General features: G+C 44.1%; 5 protein-coding genes and 3 non-coding genes across 9 annotated transcripts in view; 2 read left to right on the top strand and 6 right to left on the bottom strand.

Moving 5' to 3' along the window:
- LOC137908846 (glycolipid transfer protein-like) overlaps positions 1-25,950 on the top strand; it is a 46,922-nt gene that overhangs the window by 9,944 nt on the left and 11,028 nt on the right. The window lies entirely within an intron of this gene.
- Positions 830-2,781, bottom strand: rpl17 (ribosomal protein L17). 2 transcript variants are annotated; one of them, XM_068752897.1, is made up of 7 exons: positions 2,721-2,781; positions 2,241-2,290; positions 2,020-2,060; positions 1,703-1,837; positions 1,427-1,525; positions 1,091-1,282; positions 830-901 (listed from the first exon to the last, which is right to left on the bottom strand). In XM_068752897.1, the coding sequence occupies exons 2-7, from the start codon at positions 2,278-2,280 to the stop codon at positions 854-856; spliced, it is 555 nt and encodes a 184-aa protein (XP_068608998.1). In that variant the 5' UTR covers positions 2,281-2,290; positions 2,721-2,781; the 3' UTR covers positions 830-853. The 2 variants fall into 2 exon arrangements, with proteins under 2 accessions (XP_068608998.1, XP_068608999.1); XM_068752898.1 differs by lacking the exon at positions 2,721-2,781 and adding an exon at positions 2,698-2,719.
- Positions 982-1,047, bottom strand: LOC137908975 (small nucleolar RNA SNORD58). Its single transcript, XR_011105977.1, has one exon. It is a non-coding gene; the product is annotated as a small nucleolar RNA SNORD58 (small nucleolar RNA).
- On the bottom strand, positions 1,593-1,659 carry LOC137908976 (small nucleolar RNA SNORD58). The gene has a single exon (XR_011105978.1). It is a non-coding gene; the product is annotated as a small nucleolar RNA SNORD58 (small nucleolar RNA).
- On the bottom strand, positions 2,132-2,197 carry LOC137908974 (small nucleolar RNA SNORD58). The gene has a single exon (XR_011105976.1). It is a non-coding gene; the product is annotated as a small nucleolar RNA SNORD58 (small nucleolar RNA).
- LOC137908352 (proline dehydrogenase 1, mitochondrial-like) lies at positions 4,232-9,897 on the bottom strand. The gene is made up of 14 exons (XM_068752749.1): positions 9,549-9,897; positions 9,248-9,456; positions 8,387-8,421; positions 8,012-8,161; positions 7,692-7,756; positions 7,464-7,580; positions 7,312-7,391; positions 7,041-7,122; positions 6,509-6,601; positions 6,294-6,440; positions 5,874-6,049; positions 5,668-5,766; positions 5,383-5,471; positions 4,232-5,289 (listed from the first exon to the last, which is right to left on the bottom strand). Exons 1-14 carry the CDS (start codon positions 9,873-9,875, stop codon positions 5,099-5,101), a joined length of 1,860 nt encoding a protein of 619 aa, XP_068608850.1. The 5' UTR covers positions 9,876-9,897; the 3' UTR covers positions 4,232-5,098.
- On the top strand, positions 11,111-13,900 carry srsf9 (serine and arginine rich splicing factor 9). Its single transcript, XM_068752843.1, has 4 exons — positions 11,111-11,268; positions 11,467-11,678; positions 13,045-13,217; positions 13,309-13,900. Exons 1-4 carry the CDS (start codon positions 11,111-11,113, stop codon positions 13,576-13,578), a joined length of 813 nt encoding a protein of 270 aa, XP_068608944.1. The 3' UTR covers positions 13,579-13,900.
- On the bottom strand, positions 16,290-25,144 carry sgsm1b (small G protein signaling modulator 1b). The gene is made up of 25 exons (XM_068753162.1): positions 25,138-25,144; positions 24,987-25,042; positions 24,174-24,249; positions 23,287-23,449; positions 22,980-23,132; positions 22,318-22,385; positions 22,033-22,175; positions 21,827-21,958; positions 21,579-21,703; positions 21,429-21,496; positions 21,188-21,351; positions 20,935-21,064; positions 20,562-20,688; positions 20,416-20,480; positions 19,690-19,835; positions 19,476-19,604; positions 19,225-19,398; positions 19,029-19,097; positions 17,566-18,717; positions 17,361-17,485; positions 17,199-17,281; positions 17,001-17,110; positions 16,813-16,909; positions 16,541-16,708; positions 16,290-16,378 (listed from the first exon to the last, which is right to left on the bottom strand). The coding sequence occupies exons 1-25, from the start codon at positions 25,142-25,144 to the stop codon at positions 16,290-16,292; spliced, it is 3,819 nt and encodes a 1,272-aa protein (XP_068609263.1).

Here is a 25,950-nt window from a genome sequence, read left to right on the forward strand (position 1 = left end):
TTTTAATAGATCGACTAATAAAATCACATCAAGCCATTGCTGATGGAAATACATTCTGATAAACAGGTTATAACTCAGGCTTATAAATAACTAGATTCTATTAAAAACAACTTTCATACATTTTTCAAGTTCCATATATTTGTTTAAGTCGAATCAATAATTCATAATGATCATGGTAGTGATTATTGCCGCCCTCAAGTGACACGAGCAGATTAACGATACACTGGCGCCACCTGGTGGTCAAACATCTAATCTCACATCCAAGCACAATAAATTAATCTATCTCCCACATATATTAAACATTGCAGTATATAATTATGTACATTTAGCTTCATATTTGTAATGAGATATCAATGACAGGCTTCCACAGCTACAGGCTCTGAACATGCATTTTTCATGTAGTTTGCATTGATCGCCGATCAGTTTCCCACTGATGGCCTCCTCGAGGTTTACGGCTTTCAGCAGGCTGATCGATCCACTATTGATTAGACACAGGCCTGCTGCCGACCTAAAGCTGTATTGATGCATCGGAGCCGATTGGATCAGTCTGACCAATCAGGGTACTCTCCCTCTGCATATGATCATTAGTCAATACTTTGTCTCCCAACTATAGCTAAATTATTTTATTGAATACTGCAGTACCCCGAGTACTTTAGGTGGCTTGCTTATTTTCTGTAGCATCAGAATACTTCATAAACCTGTTACTATAGTAACAATACTCCTGCTGGCTAGCTGCTGCGGTGACTACACGGAGTGATGTACAGTTACTGCAGTAACAGTACTCCGCAAGTCGTATCCCACCGATGAACGAATGAAAACTCAGGCTGGACTGGTTTAACTGGTTTTATTGGTCTTACTCCCGCGCCATCAGCTTCTGCTTCTTCAGCTTCTTCTGAGAGACCTGCAGGACAAACGCAGAGTTACCGACCCGCCCGCTCAAACCGGACCCAGTACTGGGGGGGGGGGGGGGGGGGGCAGGTCGCTGCTCAGAGATCAGTTTGCTTTTCATGGTTCATCCAAAGGTGTCCTAAGAAGTCATCAGCGCAGCGACCGCGTCCCGACGCCGATCCGGCGCGGAGGACTCTCCTACCTTCTTCTTCTGGGTGACCTCCTCCTCTGGTTTGGGGACGATCTGCTCCTTCTCCGTCAGGATCATCTCGATGTGGCAGGGGGAGCTCATGTACGGGTTGATGCGGCCGTGGGCGCGGTAGGTACGCCTCCTCATCTTGGGGGCCTTGTTCACCTGGATGTGCTCGATGACCAGGGAGTCCACGTCCAACCCCTAGAAGAGAATCGTGGAGGGGGGGGGGGATTCAGCCAGGCCGTGACCCAACGCCTCGTCCATTCACCGCCACATCCAGACGCGGCTAACAGGGCTTAGCAGTAAGATGCCCCTATTGACCCCGCGGCTGTCCGGCGACCTCACCTTGAGCTCGGCGTTGCTCTCGGCGTTTTTGAGCATGTGCAGCAGGAACTCGGCGCTCTTCTTCGGCCAGCGTCCCTGAGTCCAGCCGAACTGTTTGGCCTGAAAACGACAAGCGTTTTTAAGAAACGAGCGCTTTCTCTCCTCTCCAGACGTTCACCCGACGAAAGTCGCTCAGACGTAAACATTTGTTTCATCGTGAATCCAAAGGTGTCCTAAGATGGTCATCACAGCAGACCCGGCAGCCCGTCTACGGAGTCGCCGCGCGTTGGAGCTCACCTGGGCGCACCTCCCGACCCCCCCGTTGTAGCGGCGGAAGGGGACGCACTGGTGCTTGACAATGACGTCCCTCAAGTACTTGTTGGCCTTACGGATGTGCATGCCTTTGATGGCCTGGGCCGTCTCCCGGGTGTTCTGGTGAGCAAAACGAGCAGCCACGAACAGTCAGTAACGCCAGAGCGAACGGCTTCCTGCCGGGTTTGGAGGACAGTCCCACTTTGTCAAAAATTTAATTTAAACACACACAAAAATTCTGTTTGGAAATTCAGGAAAATGAAAATTCTCAGGATTTCAATTGAGTTTTATTTCACGCTTACCTTGAAGTGAACCCGGAGGTTGGAGCCCCTGGACTTGCATGCTGGGGGGGACACAAACAGACTTAAAATCCGCGGAGCTGAGATTAAGTTAGACTCGCTTTGAAACGAAGCGATCGCTCAGTCATCATTTGATTTTCATGTTTAATCCAAAGGTGTCCTAAGAAGTTCATCACAGCGACCTCCGGAGCGACCCGGACGCTCACGTCGGCAGCCGCACTTACATTTCGTGGGGTTCTCGGGGTCGAGAGAGTAGCGGACCATCTTCAGATCCCTGGAAAGCAACGACAACAATTCATTTTGGTTTCAGCCGGGCTATGAACGCATAGACGACTGTTAGCCGTACACGGTTAGCATTAGCTCAAGCTACGGCAACAAGGAGGTACGGAGTTAACACATCATAATAAAGCTACACGGTTAAACCGAAGACACGGAAGCGGCCGAAACACGAGACTCAGAGGAGAAATAAGCGACTTGCGGACAGTTCACGTCGGTTAATTCGGCCAACATGGCCGACAGCCACCCTTTGAGCCAACACGAACGGGTTGTAACACAAAACTACGGCGCCATTATCAAACCTGTAAACGTCGTCTGGTGTTTCTGCTCATACTGAACAAAAACCGCGTTTCTCGACGGAAGGATGGTGAAGATTTAAACCGGATTAAACACGGATTGTCTCACCGCCAACTGGACTCGCCGCTTACCTCTGAGGCCGCCGAAGGAAGAGGAAGGGCTTGGGTCCCGGTCCGCTTCTTCTGCCGGGTTTAGCGTTTACAGCCCCCTGGTGGACCGGAGGAGACTTGCGGCCCCCTGGAGGACAGGAAGAGAATTACAGCCCCCTGGTGGACCGGAGGAGAATCGCACCCGCCTCTATGGATAGGTCAGAGGCGGAGTTCACCTCTGCTAACCACAGTAAATACCAATATATGGTGAAGTAACTTTGAAATGTTTCTATTGAAAACTGAAAACCAATAATTAAAGAATAAATAAATCAAAATAAGTTCGTTCCATGGAAATGAGATAGAATTTACCTCTCTCAAGATTGAAGATGATGATGAATATATTTATTAGATAGAATGTTAGAGTACAAGTACAGTCACACAGTAGCATGTATTACAGTACAAATAACGTCAAACATCCTGTCTAAGAGGAGCATTTCAAAAAAGCCCTTGCGGGCTTGTTTCCGTTGAAAGTCCTTCGTACATAAATCATCCACAAAAAACAATACAAATAAAAATAAATCCAATATTAAATTACGCAATTGATGCAACGTGACATTAGAAAGACAAAAATAAAATGTTATTACACCGCCAGTGCAAACTAACAATTAATCTAAAATAAATTACACCACTGATGCGAAATGACAATAAATAACTTACATAAATTACAATAAATTACTAAAGCAATTAATACGTGCAACATAGGTGGACAAAAAAAAAGGAGGGGGGGTTTGACCCGGAGAGAGTCGTGATGACTATCTCCGTTTCTGTCCCCCTGAAAGGTGTATTTTTAGGGCCTTTTTGAAGGAGGCCAAAGAGGTGCATGTTTTGAGGGCGGGAGTCAATCCGTTCCACCCTTGGGTGGCCGTATTGTAGAAAGATGATTTACCCATGTTAGTCCTATAGGAGGGGGTAATCAGGTTGTTGTTTGAGCTCCCTCTAGTGTTGTGGCTGTGGGTGTCACTAAATCTGTGGAGGTGTTTATTCAGGTATGCAGGGATTGAGGGGACTGAGGGCAGAGCTGCATTGACTATTTTAAATGCCAATCCCATTTTGAGTTGTTTAACCCTGTCTTCTACCCTGAGCCATTTTAGGCTAGCAAAATGTCCAGGAAGAAGGTGGGTCATGGGCCCCAGATTGAGGAGTAGCCGAATCAGTTTGTTTTGGGAGGTTTGGAGCCTGGTTTTCAGGGACATTTTGATGTTTGAATACCAGGAGGTGCTAGCATAGTCAAAGAGGGGCTGAACGAGGGCTGCAGCAAGCGTCCGGAGAGCACTTTTGTTGACAAAAGCAGACATTCTGCCCAAAAATCTTGTTCTCTGATTGACTTTTTTGATCACCTTAGTTGCCATACTATCGCCAGACAGGTATTTGTCAAGAACACAGCCCAAATAGGTAATCTCTTCTTTGCTGGAGATGACTGTATTATCGACTGTATTATCGACTGTGACCTTGGTGATGAAAAAATGTAACATATATTCAGGCGGTGGTTAATATGAATTTGCACAAACTATTTTATTGATTTGACTGATAATTTTCACATATTTTACAACTTCGACAAAATATGGTACATATTGATACAATATTGATGAGGAAATCAAACAAAAATAATTACAGACATAAAAGAAAACATGCTCTAGTAAAACCCAACAGTTAATAATTTTTAATTCCAGTGAGAAACATAAAAAAAAGAAACATTCTCCAGCCGTCAACATCAATAATAGTAGCTTATGTATTCCTAAAATTGTGTTTAAATATTCATACTGAAAAAAATAAATGTCTCTATTTTCCAGGCTGTAACATTCTCTACATCAGGTAAAATGCAAAAAATCCATTCAGACTATGAACTTGTTTTTAAATATGTAAGTGTATTTTGTTAAAAAAATGCTAAAACAAATATATAGTTTAATTTTATGACCAACAATGGTTTAAAATTATTTACAGTATTAATTTCCAGTAGGAAAAAGGCATTTCAGTTTAAATACATAAAACTTTTCTTCACTGGGCAGCAAACCTAACTTTACTAACCATTTAAAAGCGAGGAGATAAAATCCATCGCCGCCTCAGGCGCCGTTTACCAAACAATCTGTCCTCGTAACATCGCTTTCTCTGAGTGCTTTTGACTATACAAGCTGTCAATTAATCCCTGAAACTATTACTCTCTCCTCAGATACATACAGCTAAGTAGACAGTAAAACGTTAGCTACGGCCTTCACTTCGTACCAACAGTTAACTCAGTGGTTAGAACACATTTACAGTATATAAACCTGAAAGGCAAGAAAAGGGTATTAATCTTCCTCTGCAGAGATCAGCTAACAGGTAGAGGTAGTGTACAGATTACGATATGCGTTTGTACTAATCGCTTAGTAGACGGGCTTGTAAAAAACTTGTCCGCTCAGCATCCTGCGTTTCAGCTCCGTCCACAGCAGGCTCCGCTCTCTCTGGGATCCCTTCATGAAACCACGATTCTCTTGAGCTCGGCGAGACAGATAAGGGATCACCTCATTGACCGGGCCGTACGGGACGTACTTGTAGACGGGGAAGCCAGCTTGGCCTGTTTCAAGTAAAGATGTACAATATATCAGTCACAATCTCGGTGGTGTGGGTACCTCAGCTGTAAAACTGTCTTTCCTTTTTATGAACGTACCCAGTGGGAAGCTGACCTGGTCACACATTCCCAGCAGCTGTCCAAAATAAACCTTATTCTCAGTGGGTGAAAGGCCCATTTCGTTCATCCTGAAACAAAAGACATGTCACAGGACTATTATTGGATGCATCTGTGGCATAATGATCTGTCGTTTATTGTCACAAAGAGCACATTTCAGCAGGTGTAACGTCACGCATCGTTCACGAGAGACGGATTCAAACTAAATCTGCGCTTTGCCAGATGTTCTACTGTCCTTGAATTTGCCACGCCGGCTGGAGGACGTACTTTCCCAGGGTGAATTTCACGGTGTCCTCGTTGTGCGTTGCGACCATGACATTTGACTTCCTGCTGTGTTTGATCTCCTCCATCACGTACTCCAAGCACCTGGACCAAACAAAAAAACAAAAAAACAACGTTAAAGGTGAAAGGTGAGGATTTCAGACATTTTCTAGCTGCATCACAAAATACCGAGCTGATTATTCGACGCCTACTTGTGATACATCCTGTTCGTGGCTTCGTAGTCCGGGTTTATCGGGTCTTCGTAGCCGATGGCCTTGGCCCGGTCTCTCTCTTGGTACATGTAGGCTCCACGGACCAGTTTGGCACCAAAGTACCACCCCTCCCTTTGTGATAGCTCAATGTCCATCGTGACGTTGTCGTAGGCTTCCTTCAAGTATTAAAAACACAGACACACACACACACAATGATTCATTTGAGGTCGAGTTCTGCTGAGAAGATAAGTGGGTTCTGAGGTTTATTCTCATTCTTCCATCGTAAATATATGTTTTATCATTGTTCAACAATTCATTGCTCCTCTTCCTGACTGGGATGTAGAAACTACAAGGTTTCTGTGAGTTTTTTTTTATAACTGTCCCGTGTTAATTAAATTGCTAATTAAACGTTGGCCCCACCTTGAGGTAACACTGGTAAGTGTTGAAAATGATCGGCTTCTCTCTGTTGAACCGCCGCTGCATCTCCAGGGTCAGCCGACTAATGGCTGGCTGGAAGTACGTCTGCTCGGCATCCACCATCAGTCTGACCCCGTTCTCCACCGCGTGCTGGGATAGTAGTTATGATTCACCGATTAGCTTACTGAATGCACAGTCATTTGCTGCGCTATCCTTACGTTAGCCAGGACGTCCACTCGCTGCAGCATTCTCTTCATCTGCCTCTCCTCCTCACGTGTGAACTTGTTTAGCAAAGGTTCCAGCTGGCGCGTCTGCAGGAACAGCACAGAAAACATCAAACCGCTTCCTTTTGCACAGGAAGAACCAACATAGCTGTAACAATATTTAGCAGGTGGGGGGGGGGAGGGGGGGGAGCATGAGTGCCGTGGCTCTTTGGGTCTCGTCTGCCCTTAACAGCACTGCCTACGTCAACATCTGCAGAACGACTCAACCCATTGCAACGCTGCAGAAACGCACGGGACGCAATGTACAAAATGGCAGCTATGTTCCGGTTACACAGCCCCTCCCTCGCTGCTGAACACACACCGTCCGTAGTCCTGACTGTGTGTGTGTGTGTGTGTTCACCGTATCAAATATTCTCCAGTGGGAGAGTTGGAATCTGTCACGCCGGCAGTCTGGTCTAGTCTTACACTTTCTATGTCCCTAAATAGCGTCTCCTGTTCTCTCAGATCTATCTTTACATCGACTCACCTCGAGGTTGGGCACCCTGAGAAGATTGGAGATGTTTGTCGTATCGTTTATTAAACTGTTCCAGTCCAGCAGGTCTATGGTTCTGGAATTAAGATGTGAGAAAATGTACATTAGAGCTTTTCATTTATTCGTTCATTTCCAAATCTCAAACCGCGCCGCCAGAGACGCTCTAAACCCGTTCGTAGCGAGCAACGCGACGTAGCATAAACCAGTAGCTAATTACAGAACTACCTCTGTGTAAATAAAACAGGTAAAACCGTGAGGCTCTCACCCAGACAAGCCCAGTTTCTCTCCAGTAAACCAGTTCTCAATGTCTTCTTTGGCTGCCACGCCCATTTTAGCCAAGCTTTCCTACAACAAAATGTTCAATGATCAGTATAACTAAAGGAAGAGCATTCATGGCCATCCATTTCACTTTCACACCTTGAGTTGGTCAAGCTCTAATCTTTGTTCCAAAACCAGCATTTCAGATTTTCCCTGTTGTGCTGCCAGAAGGTTAAAGAACCGCCTCCATTTCACCAGGACCTCTGAGAACTGGAGCTGCTCAAACAGAAAATATATAATATATAATATATATACATATACCAACACACTCGGCCAGGAATTCCTATGCAGGATTAAAAATACTTGTTCCTTTATAAGTGAACTCACGAGGAAATGTGGGCGTCCCAGAGCGGTCATTTTGATGGCAGAAAATCCATCTGCAGAAGCTCCTCCTGAAATAGATCAAATTAAACCCTCAATTCAAGTCTGATAGTTTTACTGCCAATGCATATACTCAACAAGTTCTGATATTTATGTAATTTGACACCGTCATGTAGGGTGGGGGTCTCTATCTCACTACCCAATGTCATCCGGATCAGCTCCAGAATGGAGTCAGTAAATCTCTGTTTTTTTTTTAATTAACATTGAATATCTCATTTAAAGTGAGTAGTGTTTGTACAGCATGTTTTTATTAACACTAAACTCACCAGATGCTTTAATGCAATTTATGAATGTCTCCATTTGGCTGTCACATTTGGACTCATCTGCATAGAAGTAGGTGCGAGCGCTCGTAACCCCCCCACGCCTGTCCCCAAACCGACGATGGGCCTTGTACTTCTCCTCACGGTGAGCAGCATCTGAAGTGAAGCAAAGATCACAGTAGCTGATTAATAATTACTCTGAATCGGGAGATCACCTGTAGTTATAGTTGTAATCATTTTAATCAATGAGATAATTACACTAGAATTAAGATTTATTCAGAAAGCGTACAGAAAATGAAATAAATTTCCATCGACAGTAATAACTTGATTTGATTTTTTTTTATTTGCAGTAGAAGTTGTTTTTCAAAGTGAATCACAAACCTGGACTTTCTTTCTCAGCTTCAGAAACACAGGAACTGTAAAAAGAGGACATCATGAATAGAATTATTCAAAACAATCTGAGTTTTGCTTCATTGATCAAAGGCGCAAAGGAGGAGGAGGAGGAGGAGGAGGATTGAGGAGGCCCAAATAGTTCACAACCCATTTTGTGAAATATGCTAAACAAACATGATCTTACTGTTGTTGATTATGATCTGGGATCATTAGCATGCTTCTCCTAAATGTTTGGCTGGGCGTAACGACCTGTTGAGACCTGCTCGTATCACTTACAAAGAAGAGTTTGAACAGACAAAAGAAAAAGATCCGATTTGAGAAAAGAAACATTATATTTAGTCACATTTTAGAGCAGTGGGAACATTTGTGAAAAGAAATCTAGTTTACAATTTCAAAATGTGCTTGAATTTTGTTCAGTGATGTAATCTAAAAAAGTACAGAACATTGCACAACTCTTCTGTGTGTGTGTGTGTGCGTGTGTGTGCATGTGTGTGTGTGTGTGTGTGTGTTCCATGTGGGCATCACATTACACTAAAAGTCTGACATCAGGAATGCCCACCCAGCTAAGTGACCAGATCAGCCAATCAGAAAAGAGGGGTCAGTCCTCGGGAGCCAATAGAAGACAGGCTCTCTTCCTGCGGTCTGTCATTGTGGAGGCTAACAAACTACTGACAATGTGAGTCAGAGTAATATAATAAGAAGCACAAGATAAGCCCGACAAGTAATTATAATGGCATGTAATCAAAACCCGTGCATGCTAGTAAACAAAGGCAAGCTAACAGTAGCATAATTACCTTCCTAATTGTAATTACTGATGTATAACTGGAGTGTAATAACGTTAACGCTTACTCCATTTCCTTCTTCTCTGCCTCCTCTTGCGTCAAGTCCTCCTCGACGCTGTAGTCCAGAACGGCCCCGACGCCGAACGCCTGGTTCTTCCGAATCAAAGGCTTGATGGCGTTGTGGTCTTCCCCGGCCACGAACTGGCCATAGAAGGTCATCTTCATCATCCTCTCAAACATCCGCCGACCGAATATCTTCTTACTCAGCTCGATCAACTGAAAAAAAAACCACACACACACACACAAAAAAAGAATATTTCACAAGTGTGATATTATTATTTATTTAAGTTTGAACGATGTCAACTCACCGCTTTGTTCTTTTCAACGAGCACGTCGACGGTGCAAAGCTTGAAGACCAGAAGACTTCGGAGCAATTCGACATTCCCTTTGCTTCTGTAGGCCTCCTGCGTGTTGTCGAAGTCGATGTGGATCGGGTTTAGCCGCGTAGCGGTGGAAACAGTTTCGGTCTGGGAAATGAGTTCCACCGCCGCGGTCTCGACCACGGGACACGCACCCAACTGAGCTTTATCGTGGGTTTTAGCGGACGCCGCCGTCGACCGCCATCTTCCAGGAGAAATGCGTACATTGTTTATATTTTTCCGCACAAGACCTGGAAGGAATTTGGCGTACGACATGTTCTCTTTTCCGTGTCACCGCCCGCCTCTCTGGGCAATGACTGTCAGTGAAGAAGATGCTTGTCGCGCGCGCGTAAGGGAAGGGGTGCGTCACCGGTGGGCGGTGCCTCGTGACGCACAATGACGCACCCTTGTTGTTATTATTATGGATTGAAATATTCTTTCCTTTCCAGTTGGGGGCAGCACTGCACCAGACCCTCGCTACTGTCGACGTGAAAATGTGAAGTAGAAGAAGCCACAGGGGCGACTTCCGCTAGCTGCAGCGGCGCACTCCGGTTTTACCGCAACAACTGCTAGCGTTGAATGTAAAAAAATAAAATAACGAACGTCCGCTTGCTTTGCTTGAAAGGTAAGTAAATATTGTTTGTTTATCTTTGCGTGAATATATTACGCGTTTGCCTCTTCGGTCGAGTAATGTTGATAGCAATAGGCCTAGACGACTTCCCGTTAGCTCGTCTAGCTAGTGGGTTTCCTATATTAACAAAGCGATAGCTAGCATCGTAAATGCACGAGTCTTGTTTTAGTGCGTCAGAAGCTGGCGGTTCACGTCAAAGCCCCACATTTCAGTGGCATCGTTTGATATAAAATACCACACTGATATATATATATTCTAGACACAATCAGCTTGCGAGACGATTAAACGCGAATGTAGCAACGATTAGCATTAGCTGACCAGACGTAGCCTCTAGACATGGTGAAAAACGAGGGCGCTATCAACAAAGTTCATCTATCGCTCTATCAATGAATGGGTTGGTAACATAAAACTTAATTAATCAGCTATAATAATAAACAATCAGCTATATGATATTTGTATGGTGGTTGTTTAAAATTGCCTTACTACTAGTATATACTTGTTTTAAGAAGTATGAAAATAAAGTACATTTACATTGAACAGACACACACATCCTATTACAACCATTTTAATCAGCGCTGAACTAACTTGTTTGCTGTTTATTGCACTGTATTTACTGGAAAATTTTGTATTTGGTTCTGTGGTTCTTTAACTTTTGTTTTTACATCATTTTTTGCAATCATGGCTGGATCCTTGGTTTATTGTTTATTTTTTTGTCCGAATCAAGGAGTTGGAAGTGGACGGACTAAATATTGGATTGGAACTAAGGAAGAATAAAGGACCCCTTCGCAGCTATTTGTGAAAACAAGAAGTGAAAAGGCTCCCTGTGCCCGCCCCCCCCACCCCCCAATTCTATATCCGCGGTGCTACTTAATCTACCACAATGTCGGATGGCCGGATTTACGTGGGAAATCTTCCCATGGATGTCCAGGAGAGAGACATTGAAGATCTCTTCTACAAATATGGAAAAATCCGTGATGTCGAATTGAAGGTCAATCGAGGCACTATCCCCTTTGCCTTCATTCGGTTTGAAGATCCACGGTGAGTTGTAGAGATGGGCTCTCGCAAGTCGAATCGCTTTCGCCTTCTTGGATACCTTGAGTTTTATGGTGTAATATCAGCCCCAGTGACTGACCACAAGGATTGGATGGACACGGCATTTCCAGGTCTTTGCCCCCCCCCCCCCCCCCCGAGTGAAAACGGCGTACGTTGGTAAGGCGTTCTTTGCTCTCTCCTTAGGGATGCAGATGATGCTGTTTATGGAAGGAATGGATATGAATACGGAGACTCCAAGCTGCGTGTTGAGTATCCACGATCCTCTGGTGCTAAATTTGGCACTGCAGGAGGAGGAGGAGGAGGAGGAGGAGGTGGTGGAGGAGGGGGCGCAGGAGGACCCAGAGGAAGGTTTGGACCCCCAACTCGAAGATCTGAATTCCGTGTCACAGTGACTGGTAGGTGGACGTCATGAGTCATAGCCACTCAGTGTTTTCACGCCCTTCTGGAGGTCAAAGGAATAGAGAAAGTGATGCATAGGAGAGACGTAGGCAGATATGTTACATCCTCTCATGGCGGACTCCAGGACAAGGACTAGTAAAGGATATCCCGAGTCAGGCAACGATGTTTCTCTCTGTCATTATCGACTGGAGGACAAGCGGACTAGGAGAGCGTGTCACAAGTCATTGGCAGACAGGTTTCTCTCAAGGCGGATGGAAAGTAAACACGATTAGTAAAGGATGACGTGAGTCTTTGGCAAATGTGTTTCTCTCTCGTGATGCAATGGAGGACAAACTAGAAGAGGATGTCGTGAGTCAAAAGCAGATATCTTTCACTGGTGGCAGACTGGAGGACAATGGGACTAGAAGAGGACGTCATGAGTCATAGGCAGATATCTTTCTCTCATGGTGGACTGGAGGACAAGGAGACTAGTAGAGGAAGTCATGAGTCTTAAGAGGTAATTTCTCTCTCGTGGTGGACTGGAGCACAAGGGCCTAGTTGAGGACATCATGAGTCAGGCAATCATGTTTCACCTCTGTCAAGGCGGACTGGAGCTCAAGGGGATTGGTAGAGGATGTCCTGACTCGTAGACACGTTTCTCTCTCACTCTCATGGCGGACTGGACGACGATGGGACTGATAGAGGATGTCGTGAGACGTAGGCAGATATCGTTCTCTCTTTCTCAAGGCGGATCAAGTCAGCTCCTAAAATCATGAACACAGAATCGGTAGACTGAAACTGGTCGACTTGGCTGCATAATCCCAAACACAGGCTATGGTGGCTGGTAGGTGTCATTTTGTCTTTGCATATTGTTTGTTTGCTGTGTTTTCCGCATGTTTATACCAGGATGTTCACAAACTGCTACATTTGAAGTGCTTATCGAAGACCAATCCCTCAATGTCGGTTTATATATAGGTTTAATCATTTTGAACCATTTGCGCATTTATATAATGGCACTAAGCCGTGGAGCCGGTTCTCAGAGTGTTGAAGAGCATGGAAAATAATACGCCTCCCTCCCTTTTATCCTGATCTACTCCAATATGCAATCAATCCCCCCACTTAGGGTTTTGAAATGTGTGCGTTACTCTGACGGCGTCCGGAACAATACACACGTACTCACTCACAACTCTGCAGCCAGCGCATTCTGCTCGCCGTAACAGCGATTCCACCTACTTTTTATATTTAGGAAAGCCCGTCGTAACTCTAAATCGGCGTTTAACAAGTACGCCATTAAGTGGGGACCGTCTGTATATACCTTTTGTTAAAACATTTGTCGCTACAATAAATACGATTGGATGGTTTTTTTTTTTTTCTTCATTCCAGGATTGCCACAAACCGGGAGCTGGCAGGATCTGAAAGATCACATGCGCGAGGCGGGAGATGTTTGCTTTGCAGACGTGCAGCGCGACGGTGAAGGCGTGGTCGAATTCCTCCGTCGAGAGGACATGGAGTACGCGCTGCGCCGATTGGATCGAACCGAGTTCCGTTCACACCAGGTGAGTTCAGCGCCGGTGAGATTTGTATTCTTGGCGTATTTTCCATTTAAGCGGTCAAGAAAATCAAATTTTTGTGTGTTTTGTTTTGCAGGGCGAGACCGCTTACATCCGTGTCTATGAAGAGAGGGGCGCTCCGAACTGGAGTCGTTCTCGTTCCCGTTCCCGTTCCCGCTCCCGCTCCCGCTCCCGCTCCCGTTCCCGTTCAAGATCCAGAGGTCGCTTCTCACCGCCGTACCATAACAGAGGCTCTCCCCCACCCCGCTTTCAGTCGCCCCCACATCATGCGATGTCGCGTCATAGCCCACCCCCTAGGAGGCACCCTGTTCAACAACATAGCCCACCGCCACGTCATTACCGATAGAAAGGTCATCTGTAGGTGAATTCAGTCAAATGTTTTGTCATTCTAGATTTCTTTTTTTTTTTTTTTTACCTGCCTCTGTAAGATCCATCTGTATTTTTTACTATAATACATTCCATGGTTAAGATTGCCTGAACGCCCCCTTGCACCTCTTCAAGCCTTAAAAAAAATGTTTTTTGTTATTTTCCCTCAGTAATTTAATTGTTTGATCGTCTTGTAACATTAACAATCACAACGCACAGAATGCTGCATTGGCCAAGAAAAACTAGACATACTTCAGCTCTCATATTTCACTGTAATGCTACTTAATTTTTTTTTTGGGGGGGGGGGGGGGGTTCCTTGTGTCTGAGAGAAATCAAATTTTTTGATGTAAGAGGATTTCTGCCAAGGTAAAAACCTGCGAAGTTAATAAATGACCTCCCAAGAATCAAAATGGAATATTGTAGCTCTAGAGTAGTGATGCATGCTGACTGTGAACCTCGGCTGTAGATATTTATGTTTTTAGCTCTGGATGGAGCAGCGTGAGCATCCGTTGAAACCACCACCACGCTGTAAAATATTGGACAATACAAAAAAAAGCAGTATCCCGTGTACGTATACTTTCTCATTTTAATTTATTCCACAACAGTTCAGGCACTCGCTGAAATATTTTATCAAAATCATCACTTTTTGACTTTGAATCCGTATGACAGGAGAGGCAAACCATCCTTCCCTGGAAACCCAGCTTCTGTACCAGTCTCCTGTTGGAGCTTTTTTTGTTGCTGTAAGCAGAACCCCAGCCGTGTTATCCATCTTATTTGTGAAGGGTCGTCACATTTCATATATACATCACAACCGTTGTTTGGAAGAACTGCAGCTCCTGGTTGGCCTCCTCTCCTACAGAGGTAGCCTGTAGGTGCCGCTATGATTTGTATACATCTGTCATTTTTTTTCCTTTAACAATAAAATGCAGACTTTTACTGTGTGTGATTGCTTGAATTGATTACAGGACCTTAATTTCATTTAACTTTAATAAACGGGGAAAGAAGAAGAAAATCATTGGTGCCGTTTATCCTGTGGCATCCTACAAAAAATGAAAATGTTCCATGAAAAACATTCATGAAAATATTTTATTGTATTGCAAATAAAGACTAATGCTAAACTGACTTTAGTAGAAAGTTGTTGAATACTCAATACTCTGGGCTACACCTGCTTCAGCTAAAGATTGTTGTGGATGCAAACGCCTCTAGAAAGCCCTGTAGGTGCAAACAATGTGTATTATATTACGACAGCACAAGAGATACAAAATATATTTTTAATACGCAGTAAATTATACCAGTGACCATTTGAGGACAGAAAAAAAATAAATATTTACTCTTAACTTTGTTATGATCAGATTAAGTCCATATAGACATTGTATTTCATTTCATATATATGTTCTAGTTGTACAAGTCGACTTCTTTTTAAAACGTGTACAATAAAACTGACAACAAATATGGCGGGACACAAACAGCAATACTCGGGCATGATCTATCTAGAAGCTCAAATGGAGAAATAGTTGCAGTCAATTGAAAAACACTGACATTTAAGACAAAATTATTTGGACTCTTGACACTGTGACTTTCACTGATAAATTGGTGCTTCTCCCAGACCTCTTCTGGTATCCATACATACTTCTCTGCCACTCCAGACTTCCACAGTTCCCCTCTAGGCACCCTGTCATAGGCTTTCTCTAGATCTACGATGACGCAATGCAGCTCCTTCTGACCTTCCCTGTATATCTCCATTGCTAAAGGAAGTCCTCAAACTGGCTTATAACAAACAAACCACACATGCTATTTGTACACAGCCTCCTATAATGTATCTCTAATGCTTGCATGACCAAACCACCCAATAATGCAGTTTTATTATATGGAATGTGTAGCTGAAAACACAAGCATTAGGTTGCGTCACACCTGGAAAGATCACTAAATTTAAGGCAAAATAAATAGCAACCTGAAGCAGTTTCAACAAGGGTACATTCACTAGGTAGGTGAACAAGAACAATTTACTGGTTCCATCCCCGATTATAGAGAGGAGCAAATAGAAAGATGCTGTTACACAACTATCTTAGAGTAGGACATAGTCTGGAAAACAAACAGTTCATCCAGAGAATGAAAATTTCATATCGACTCAGCCAATTTCAGGAGTTCCCACAAAAAAATGGCATTGAAGCGGCTTGTTTAAAAATATGCAGAGCATGTTAACTGGGGGAAAAAACACGCAATCATACTGTCTAATGATCCAAGTTTCCAGAAGACTTGAAATCCCAAATGTATTTTAAAAGATATTACTCATGTCTTGTTTTAAGCAAACCATTTTAGAGGCTATAGTAAAGATTTCAGCAAAAAAAAAAAACAGTGCCATTCATAGCATGTTTTTAAATCGATCAGAGATCTCATGATTAGCATTGTTAAATATTTGTTGACAACCTTCTTGAGACGTTTGTGAGAACGCTGCAAATGTTTCGCTGTGAAGCTCTAAAAATGAAATCAGAAACGCCCCTCAATTATTTAATTAGCATGGGCTGACTTATTAAATATCGCTGAATATTATTATTGTATTTTATTTTTTGGATGAACTGTTCATTTTCACAACCAATATAAGCACTGATTTAAATAACATTGATTCCTGTCCTCTTGACTATGTGACCAGTGGTTGAACCTATTCAGCACAGCAGCAGCAGCATCCCAGCATCACTTGTTCTCAATGAGCGTCTGCACTTTGTGGACCAGCTCTCGGGCCATCGTCAGCACCTGTCGGACGTCATGCCGCTCCGCCATTTCTGGGAAGAAAATATGAAAGTCATGACTAAGGAGATGTAAATGATTAAAGATTATTGCAGTTGATATCCTACTGAGTCAGTACAATTAGAATTCATATACCTAATCCTTTCATTACAATACGTAGTCGTCACAGGTAAGTGTTTGCATTTCTTTTATCTTACCGTTAAAGAACTTGATGATGTCTGTGAAGTCCATGTTATTCTCTAGAATTATGTCTCTATACATCTCCACAAGCGACAGGGCAATGAAAAGTACAAAATGCTCAGATGACGTGCACTTGGCTGCCCAGATGGTTTCCCACAATGAAAACACATCATCATACACCATTTCTGTGCAAAAAAAGCCACAAAAAAATCCATATATATATATATATATATATCATATTACATTTATTATGAGGGGTAACTCAAGTAAAAATCACGACGCCCATCACCTCTTTTGAAGTCGAGCAGAAACCAGCGATAGCAGAAGTAGAAGTGAGTGTAGTCTCCATTCTGCTGCATGAGTTCAAACAGCTCAGAATCCAGGATCTGTTATCACATAAATCCCATTATTACACTATACCTTGCATGCATACAAATTCATACACACGTGTATTCACGCATACGTGGGTGTGCAAACCTGGATAAGAGAGCGCATGCTGGCAAAATGAGAGTCCATTGCCCCTCCGTGAGGGAAATTCTGGTTCATCCTCTTCATCAGCTCAGTGAAGCAGCTGAACGCCATGACCTCTGGGAAGCACACGGACACTTAGACGTCGGTTGTGTTTTTGCCTTGTGTGCGCACTCAGACAATGTGTAGAGTTTAGGCTTCACAGACCATCGTCCAGAATGACAAGAAGGGGAGCCAGCAGATCGCACATGCCCTGGACGTAACCCGCCTCCAGATGTTGCCACACGTAGCTACAAAGAAGACAAGCAGATGTTTTGGTTCTGGGTCGAAATGAACCCTGGAGATATCTAACAGTGGCGACTCGCTAACCTGCACATGATGTTACGCAGCTTGTCCAGGTTCTCAGGCGTGAAGTACCAATAAGCCCTGTCACAGCGTCTGACGTCTTTGTCGATGCGGTGCAAGTTGATCGCGTACATGTCCAGCGTTTCTTGCTGCAAAAAAAAAAAAAAAAAATGCACGTAAATTCTCATCAGCGCCTGCTGATGAATTAAAGAGGTTCAGAAGCACTTACAGAATAGGTGTGCTCTTCAGAGGATTCGTCGCGTCCGGCGTCTCCTCCTGCCTCCGCAGGCTCTGCGTCCATCAGCACATTTTCCATTTCGGGTTCCTCTTCAGAAAGGCCCGGGTCAGTGTCCTCGGGACTGGTGTTACACGCCGTGTCAAGGCGGCGACTGAGGGCGAGATTCTCCGATGCCATTCTCTCTCTTTGTGCGAAGGAGATGGGGGGAGCGGCAAGGCACGCCAAAGGCCTGATGTTGATGTCCCCGGAGGTAACGCATGTTATCCCTGCAGGAATGTCTTCCATTTCCAGGGCAGAGGGCGAGTCGTCGGAATCGGCCGTTTCCGGTGACCGCCAGGAATTGGAGGATAACGACTGAAGGGCAATCAGTACTTGTCTGACAGGCGAATTTGAATCGTCGGGCTTGTCCGATGGGAATTCGGTAGGTTTTTTGATTTCAGCCACTTCACAAACTGTTGCTCCGACTCCCCGCGCTGACTCAGCGGCGCAGGCCTTTGACGTTTGCGACTGGCTTTTGTCCGAGGTCGTCTCAGGTCGCTCGGCGACGCCAGTCTCGAGTTCGCTTGGCGGATCGAACTCTTTCTCTGCCGGAAGCTTCAGATCAGATTTGTTCTTTTGTGCTTGAAGAGTCAAGGTCTGCCCAAGTAGGGGTGCTTGGAAATACTCATTACGGATCTCTGTTTCCAGCTTTAGAACGTCAGTTTTCTCTGGAACGCACCTTAAGGTCACATTTGATTCAGCGGATTTTAAACCTGTTGCATTTTTTCCTTCTCCTTCAGACTTTTCTTCTGGTTTTGATGCCTTTTTTTGAACCACCTCATCTCCTGAATCCTCCATCTCCGCCTTTGACTCTGAGACTTGATCCTCGGTTACTGAGTCCGTCGCGTCCTCCCCTCCCGGCTGCGTCCCGGGTTTTGTTTTCTTACTTAAGACGTCAGATCCTCCCTCCTCCGAATGTTGAGAGTTTGCAAGCTCTTTTATAATAGGGCTGTTTTCTAAGAGACCTTGGGGTGAAGAGTCGCAGCGGAGATGCTGCTGGACATCTTCAGCACCACTTGCGATGTCCTTCAGTGGACAACTGTGCTTTTCTTCCGTGATTGGCTCAGACTCAATTTGATCGACTGCCTCCACTGATCCAAGTACCTGGTAATAAAAGCGCAGGGAACAAGAAATATGTGTGATGATGGGATTTAGTATGTGCGACAAACCAAATGTACTTTACAGAACTGCTGAAATTAGCCCGCAGCATATAAATTCTTAGAACGATTTCCAATCTGCCAGGCAGCCTTGTGCGTTCCATTTATTCCCTCAATCTGTAAAAAATATTTTTGATATTCAAAGCATGCTTAAGAAGTAACGTGTAATCAATGCTAATTCACGTTTTGTCCATTTATCTGATTGCGAGCCGCACACCCCCCCATACGTTTTAGCTTCCTGCTGTTCCGTGGACCCACCTGAGCGTTACTGCTGGAGTGGCTCTGCGAGCGAGTATTCTGCTGGTCAGAGTTGCTACTTAGAGAAGACTGGAGAAGGGAAAAGCAACACCACGAGAGACAAAAGCAGAGCCTGTCAGACAACTGAAATGATTGCCACAAAAGAGCATACCGGCTACATAAAGCAGCACGTTCAACGCTAAAAGGTCGAACTTGCATCCGTGCTGATGGTGGAGTCCCGCTGCACCGGCCCTCGTTCCACACTGGCTCCCGACGAACATCTGGCAAGAGCCTCGGCGTGTTTCTCTCGCTCCCGCTGACGAACGATGACCTCGCAGCCCTGCCACGCCTTCATCGTCTGCCCGTACGTGATTCGCATCTGCTCATCGATCTGAAATAGAACACTTGAGTCAAAGACTGGAAGATACTATACGCGGTTATATTACTGCGAAACGGATGCAGAAATACCTCTAGCCGGCGTTTTTCACTCGTGGCGAATTGGTAGTGTCCCAGCAGGAAAGGCCACACCTCTTTGCGCAGTGATGGAGCCACACCGCCAAAATACACCAACCTGTGTATTTCCCTTTCTCCGTAGACCTGAACGACATTATGTGTGGTCATACGGGAACTTAAAGAGCCATTAAAATATAACCACAATAAAGCTCATAGTGTGATCTCTCACCGAGCTGTCCTTGAGGACCTGAGCCCAGACCTCAGCAGAAAGGCCTTCCCGGGCGCCACAGGGCGCATCGGGGTCCACGACGCTGGTGTTGACCAGTGCAGAAAGGTGGGTCCGAACCGTAGACAGATGACGGCAGTATGCGAGCCCTGGAGGGGGAGGGGAAAGTTAGCATAGTGACAATAAGGAGGGTTGTAAGAGCAACATGGCCCAGAGGCTGAGGCTAGCGAGAATAAGATTCAAGATTCAGGATACTTTATTGTCATTATGCGAACATAATAAAATTGTGAGAATGCCACAGGAGAATGCCATCATCAGATTGTATAACTCCTCCCCTTTCTGCAGGGAGGACAGCCAACATTAATACCCATTCATTAATATTACCATGTGTGATACAGTTTTCTACATCACAGACTTTATTGTGGTCAATAATTTCTCTATTACATCCTGACATATAATCTGGACTTTACTTACTTTAACTCCTTGACATTCTATACTTATATTTTCGCCTATTTTATGTTCCTTCGCCGCTTCATATTGTTGTTATTGTTATCTTTATTCTGTTCAGTGCTTATATTTTTTTATTTTGAATATTTCTATGTTTTATTTTTATTTTCTGTAACTCATTGGAGCAACCTGGAATCATAAATTCCTTCAGGATTAATAAAGTTCTATTTTATTTTATCTTACAATAACTGAATTCCCCAATTCCCCACAGATTATACTCACATCCGTAGAACGCACGGGAGATTATTTGGTACTTCATGGTGTCACAGAGGAGCTTGAGAGGAGCCCTGGAAAGGGAAATGTTGAAATCATTCAAAGGGGATTTTAATCTGAATGTAAATCCGAGCCAATCCCTGGGAGGCACTTGCCTTTCCTGATTACAGCCATTCGGCAGCGATCCATCTGAAGAGCCATTGTGTGAGCAGGAGGAACAGGAGGACTTTCTGGGTGTCGGCTGCCACATATTCATGCCCTGGTCCATCATCTCCAGGGCCACTGCATAAGCATAATAGCCAGTGTATTACCATTGTTATAACATCACCATAAACAAGCACAACAAGAGGAAACACAGAAAGGACGGAGATGAAGATAATACTGCGTGTCCAAACAGATTAACCTAAAGGGAATTAGCCCAATCTCTATAAATCAGTATTAAAAATGGTGATGGTGGAGATCTAATCTTCAACGATGCTTGATCGATTTAGCTGAGAGAGCCAGAGCAGGAAGATTAAATATACTCACTGAACTCCGTCTGAGTGCCGGGAAAAAGGATTCGAAAGACGTAATCGGTCGCTTCTTCGTCCTCCTTGTCTGACACAGAATCGCACGAGCTGTGTGGACTTCTCTTTCGCAGTTTGGGGAAAACCTTTCCCTGCAAATGGAAAGGCAACCGTCTTAACGCTCTACAGCAAATGAAGCCAAACAATTGGCACAAGCAGGTTATATTTGTGTGTGTAAACTATGACAGCCTAAAGCATAACGTCCTCACGCTGACCTTTCCTCGTTGATTCCAGAGCGGCGGGTCCAACTGGCCGTGAGGCAGCAGGCCCGTCTCCAGGCAGGTCAGGAACTGGAGGAGGTGACCACCTTTAGGGAAATGTAGGGGTGGTCTCTGGATCCCATCTTGACTGACCAAAACCACTGTCCCACCACTGTTTACTGGAGAAAACAAGGCAATACAAAAAAAACCTGACGAACCTGTGAGTGCGGAAATATTCTTTGGGGAGTTACTGCACCTTGCTGGTGACAGTGGAGATAAACAATCTCCTCCAGACGAATTGTCATCGCGTAATCCCAATAGACGCTAAAGGAGAGATGGAACGGCATGTGACTGGAGGAAAAGCACGGATTTGGTCTTACCGGGCTGCGTCCCGTCGATCCCTCACCTTTTCTCAGAATCCAGCTCCCCAACGTTGCCATTCATCAGCTGATTGGGCGTCCATTTCAGCGTCATGAGGTCCGCAGTCTGATGTAGCGAGAGGTAGCCTGGGATTGCTGCCATGTCATCTCTCTGCATGCGCGACACACACACACACACATACACGCATGACATCACCAGGTGCATCAGATATTCCCTCTCTTAAGAACAGCTGCTATAGGATCTTAAATGAAGGGTTCCGCTGAAAGCACACACCGGCTGCACCAGGACGTTGTTCTTTCCGAAGAGGAGCGTTGCTCTGGAGTTTTGATGGAGCGATTCGACATAGTCCCGCACCCACATGAGCGGACGGTCATCCATGCTACCGCTGGACTGTCTCTTCTGGATCTGATGCAGAAATGATTTTGTGACACCACGCCGAGCAGACTGGTGTAAAATGTCGATGTCCTTAACTATCTAACCAGGGCAGGCCGTCTGGAGGGCGAATCCTGCCGGCAGTGGCCGCTGTGGATGCGGTGCCGCTGCACGAGCTCGTCGGCAGAAGGGTCCGTCCAGAAATGATCTGCCGTCTTAACTTTGGTGTACTCCAAAGCGCAGGGGCCAACTGTGAAAATAAGGTTTAATAAATAATAAGTGATTTTCAAGAACCGACAATTAATAGTGTAAATGAAAAGTTATTTGAGGAATGCAGGGTTTAAATGTTTTTAGTGGAGCCTGTTTGTAGGTTAGTGCAGCTTAAAAATTACCCAAGAGAGATGCAAGAATTGGTCCGTCCACGGGATCCATTAGCATGGCTTCTTTCTCATAGAAGGCACTATGGGCGATATTTAGAACATGTTTTGAAATTGTTCCCAACTTTATATATATATTATAAAACCTAGCTGTTAAAATAACTAATTACCTCTGCTGAGACGGAGGATATGCAATCACCGGCGTTCAAAAACGTATGATTTTGAAGGAAATGTTACCAGGAACAGATTATTACATTTTTGGTGATGCTCCAGAATAAATCCTGGATTATGGATCAGTTTGAAATTTTCTGTAAACATTGCAGCCAATTGATCTTAAAAATGTGTTCCTCAATATCTCGGTTGATTATTGGCCGATGTTTGTGGAATTTGACACAGTCATGTAGGGTGGGGGGGTTTCTATCTCACCACCGAGTTTCATCTGGATTTGATCCAGAATGGAGTCAGGAAAAAAGATACATTTACGGATTCAAAAATCTGTTCAAAACAGGCATCATCTGTGCAAATCCAATTATGAGGGGAATGAGCTGCTCGGCGGAGGTCTGCGCTCTCTGAGTGCTTTTCTAGTTTACACTAAATTCTTATTCTTATTTCAGAAATGAACAGAAAAAAAAAATACAGGTATGCTTTTTGTTGTTTCACCAATTAGCAAGGATTACCTGCTGTTCTCCACCAAGTACAGGACGATCTTGTCGAGGAGCTTCTCCATCAGCGCGGTCCGTATCCACAGATGTTTGAGTGCCTGAGGAGGGAGGTTGGCCAGCTTTGATTGCCGACTGCGGTCGTTGCTCTGTGATAGATTGTTTTGCTTGCTGGAAGACAAAGACGAAATCAAATGTCGAATGTGACAGGAGAGTATATGTTATTTAAATGAAATACATATATATGTGTGGGGTACGGCATGACGAAGTGAGATGCATTACGACGCATAAAGGTAACTACGCAAACCCGGGTGGGATGCTTCACCTGTTTTCGATGAGCTGCTCCAGTTCCTGGACCTTGTGGCAGAGTTCTTCAGCGGGCGAGAAGCTTTTAGCCACTTTCATAAAGAGTGCTGCAACCTTGCTACTGCAGAGCAGACCAGCAATGCGACGCTTCAGTCCGTGAAGCACGCAGGCCTCCACTATAGCTACACACACACAGAAAAAATGATTTGTCACTATTTGATTTAGACAGTTTCATTTCTACACAATTCTTTTTTTTATGTTTTTGCCCTTTTATTTGCCTTTTTTTTAAATTTCCATCTGATACATCATACAATACAACGAGCTACTACATCAAGCATCGGCTTTACTAATTTGCCAAACATTGCTCAGACAACTGTTGCTCGGATGTGACTCACACTTACCTCATTCCTGCTTAGCATCAACACCTTTGAATGGCCTATATTTAAATACACTTTTTTTTAATTAAATATAGACATGACTAAGCGCATTCAGAAACAAGTTGTCAGGCTTTACATTGCTTGAAGACATTCCCTTGTACTGTGGAGAATGAGCTCGTAGGAAGTGACAGCCCTGAGACATGTCAACCATCACTTTGCACTGTGAATGCAAATGTTCATGTAACCAACAGTATGACTCACTGTCCTTTACACAATAGTCTGTACTACAATGTCAACTAAGGCTGATTCCAGGCAAATATTTATACATACAGTATATTCATGTGGTGCACAAAACAAAGTTACTCCTTCATTGTCTTCGTCTCTAGTCTCTCCATATTTGTGGTGTTCTCCTATGTCGCATATGATCACATGTCAAACATTAAAGCTTATGGAGACACTTTGGAGCAAATGTAAAAAAAACAAGTATCTAAACTGGTGGAGGTAAAAACAAACCAAAAAAAGCATTTACCACAGAAGGATATGATGTGGCTGCTATCTGCATGCACAAATTTCCTTGTTACCGCCTCTTCCATAATTTGTTTCACCTGAAAAAGAGAGAGAGAGAGAATGTGTCATAGGAAGAATCGATGAGTGATCAAAGAGGGAAGGATGAGCTGCAAAGAAACAGACCTGCCTCCTACATTTCTCATAAAGACATTCACAAATGTACACAATGTATATGATACGTGCTCATTTACAATCAGCAGATTGACTTTACCTCAAATGGAATTATAAACTCATCCTCATGAGCATTATCCCCATCACCATCATCATCATCATCATCATGAATGAATCCAGTTTCAGATGCATATACATTTTATGAGGGGAATGATCGAGGATCAGAATCATGGACGTAGAAAAGGCAATGAGTCACAGGTGAGAGAGAGAGTGTGTGTGTGGGGGGGGGGGGGGGGGGGGGGGGTGCACGGCCACACGACAAGCCTGGAAGCGACTCACTTTCCCAACACTTAATGAAACACATCATCATCATCATCATCATCTTGCAGCAGACAAAATCATGCCTGCATTATTATTATTATTATTATGATAGTTGCACCGGAAGCCAAACTGTGTGAGAATCCACTCTTATGTAATATATATATATATATATATATATATATTTATGATGAACAGGCCTGTGGGGCGCAATCGTGGTTTCATGAAGACAGAGGCACGCACGCGCGCGCACACACACACACACACACACACACACACACACACACAGTCTATAGTACCAATAAACATAAACCGCGATGAAGGATAATAAATAAATGCAACGCACCTCTTTCTTCACGTTGCGCAGCAGTTTCTGGCGCGTCTCGGCCTCTGTCACGGGAAAACAACACGATCAATTTGCTGATCTGATGCCTGGATGTGAATTAAAATGATGAGAAGCTCACGACAAGAAGAAAATCACAACGTGCACGCCGTACCTCCCATCGCTCCGAGCGCAGGGCGTCGCGGCTGATGCGCGCAGCTTTCTCTCCGAGCTGTCGGATGAAACGCGCTCTCTGGATCGAAGGCAGGAGAGTTCTGGGATGCGCGATGTGTCGGTAGCGACTATATTAAAGCCATTCTGAAACCTCTAAAGGGAACCGACACCCCTTTAAAGTCACAGTAGCCTGTGCGTTAAGCCGTGCCACAAATGGCCTATTCTGCCCTCTGACGCAGGCACCAGAGAAAATTAGGCATTTAAAAATAATCACATTTGGAACGTTTGGGGATTTGGTTTCATTATAATTAATGAATTAATTATTTCAACTATAGAAAGTAAAGAGAATATAAAAAAAACCCACCACAATGTAACATCAGTATACTAAATTTGATTGGACATTTACCTGACTGCACTGTTATTTCACTTATTCTAAGCGGTGTGTATGTAGAGGGGCAAATTTCAGATTCAGAAAGTCTGACAGACAAAAAAAAAAAAAAAAAAAAGCAGTGAGCAGAAGTTTATGACACAATTTTGGCTTTGATGAACGAGCAATGTCTTGCAGTGCAGGGACAGACCTGCCATTCTGGGGAACACCAAGTTTGATCATTCAATTATCATTCAAGTCCTGCCGAAACCAATGCTGATATAGGAAACACAGTTATCATTGATTGTATGGCATGTTATACCTATATTTTTGTTGTCTTAGAAATGTATAGTGTTTATGTTTATTTATTTATTCTCTACTACTGGTTTTGTTACGAATTAAACAATATACATTAAGTGAATAGATATTCACTATTAGGGCGGCTCG

This window comes from Brachionichthys hirsutus, chromosome 19, assembly GCF_040956055.1.
Source record: "Brachionichthys hirsutus isolate HB-005 chromosome 19, CSIRO-AGI_Bhir_v1, whole genome shotgun sequence".
NCBI classification, from domain to species: domain Eukaryota; kingdom Metazoa; phylum Chordata; class Actinopteri; order Lophiiformes; family Brachionichthyidae; genus Brachionichthys; species Brachionichthys hirsutus.

Coding starts and splice junctions, on each gene's coding strand:
- rpl17 (XM_068752897.1), bottom strand. CDS start 2,280: ATGGTCCGCTACTCTCTCGACCCCGAGAACCCCACGAAAT. Junction 2,061..2,240: donor CCCCGAGAACCCCACGAAAT/GTAAGTGCGGCT, acceptor TGTCCCCCCCAG/CATGCAAGTCCAGGGGCTCC. Junction 1,838..2,019: donor ACCTCCGGGTTCACTTCAAG/GTAAGCGTGAAA, acceptor TTTGCTCACCAG/AACACCCGGGAGACGGCCCA.
- LOC137908352 (XM_068752749.1), bottom strand. CDS start 9,875: ATGTCGTACGCCAAATTCCTTCCAGGTCTTGTGCGGAAAAATATAAAC. Junction 7,757..8,011: donor AAATTGCATTAAAGCATCTG/GTGAGTTTAGTG, acceptor GATCTATTTCAG/GAGGAGCTTCTGCAGATGGA. Junction 6,050..6,293: donor CTTACCAGTGTTACCTCAAG/GTGGGGCCAACG, acceptor TAATACTTGAAG/GAAGCCTACGACAACGTCAC.
- srsf9 (XM_068752843.1), top strand. CDS start 11,111: ATGTCGGATGGCCGGATTTACGTGGGAAATCTTCCCATGGATGTCCAG. Junction 11,269..11,466: donor ATTCGGTTTGAAGATCCACG/GTGAGTTGTAGA, acceptor CTCTCTCCTTAG/GGATGCAGATGATGCTGTTT. Junction 13,218..13,308: donor CCGAGTTCCGTTCACACCAG/GTGAGTTCAGCG, acceptor TTTGTTTTGCAG/GGCGAGACCGCTTACATCCG.
- sgsm1b (XM_068753162.1), bottom strand. Junction 21,704..21,826: donor ACAACGTCCTGGTGCAGCCG/GTGTGTGCTTTC, acceptor TCGCGCATGCAG/AGAGATGACATGGCAGCAAT. Junction 17,486..17,565: donor CTGAAGAGCACACCTATTCT/GTAAGTGCTTCT, acceptor TTTTTTTTGCAG/CAAGAAACGCTGGACATGTA.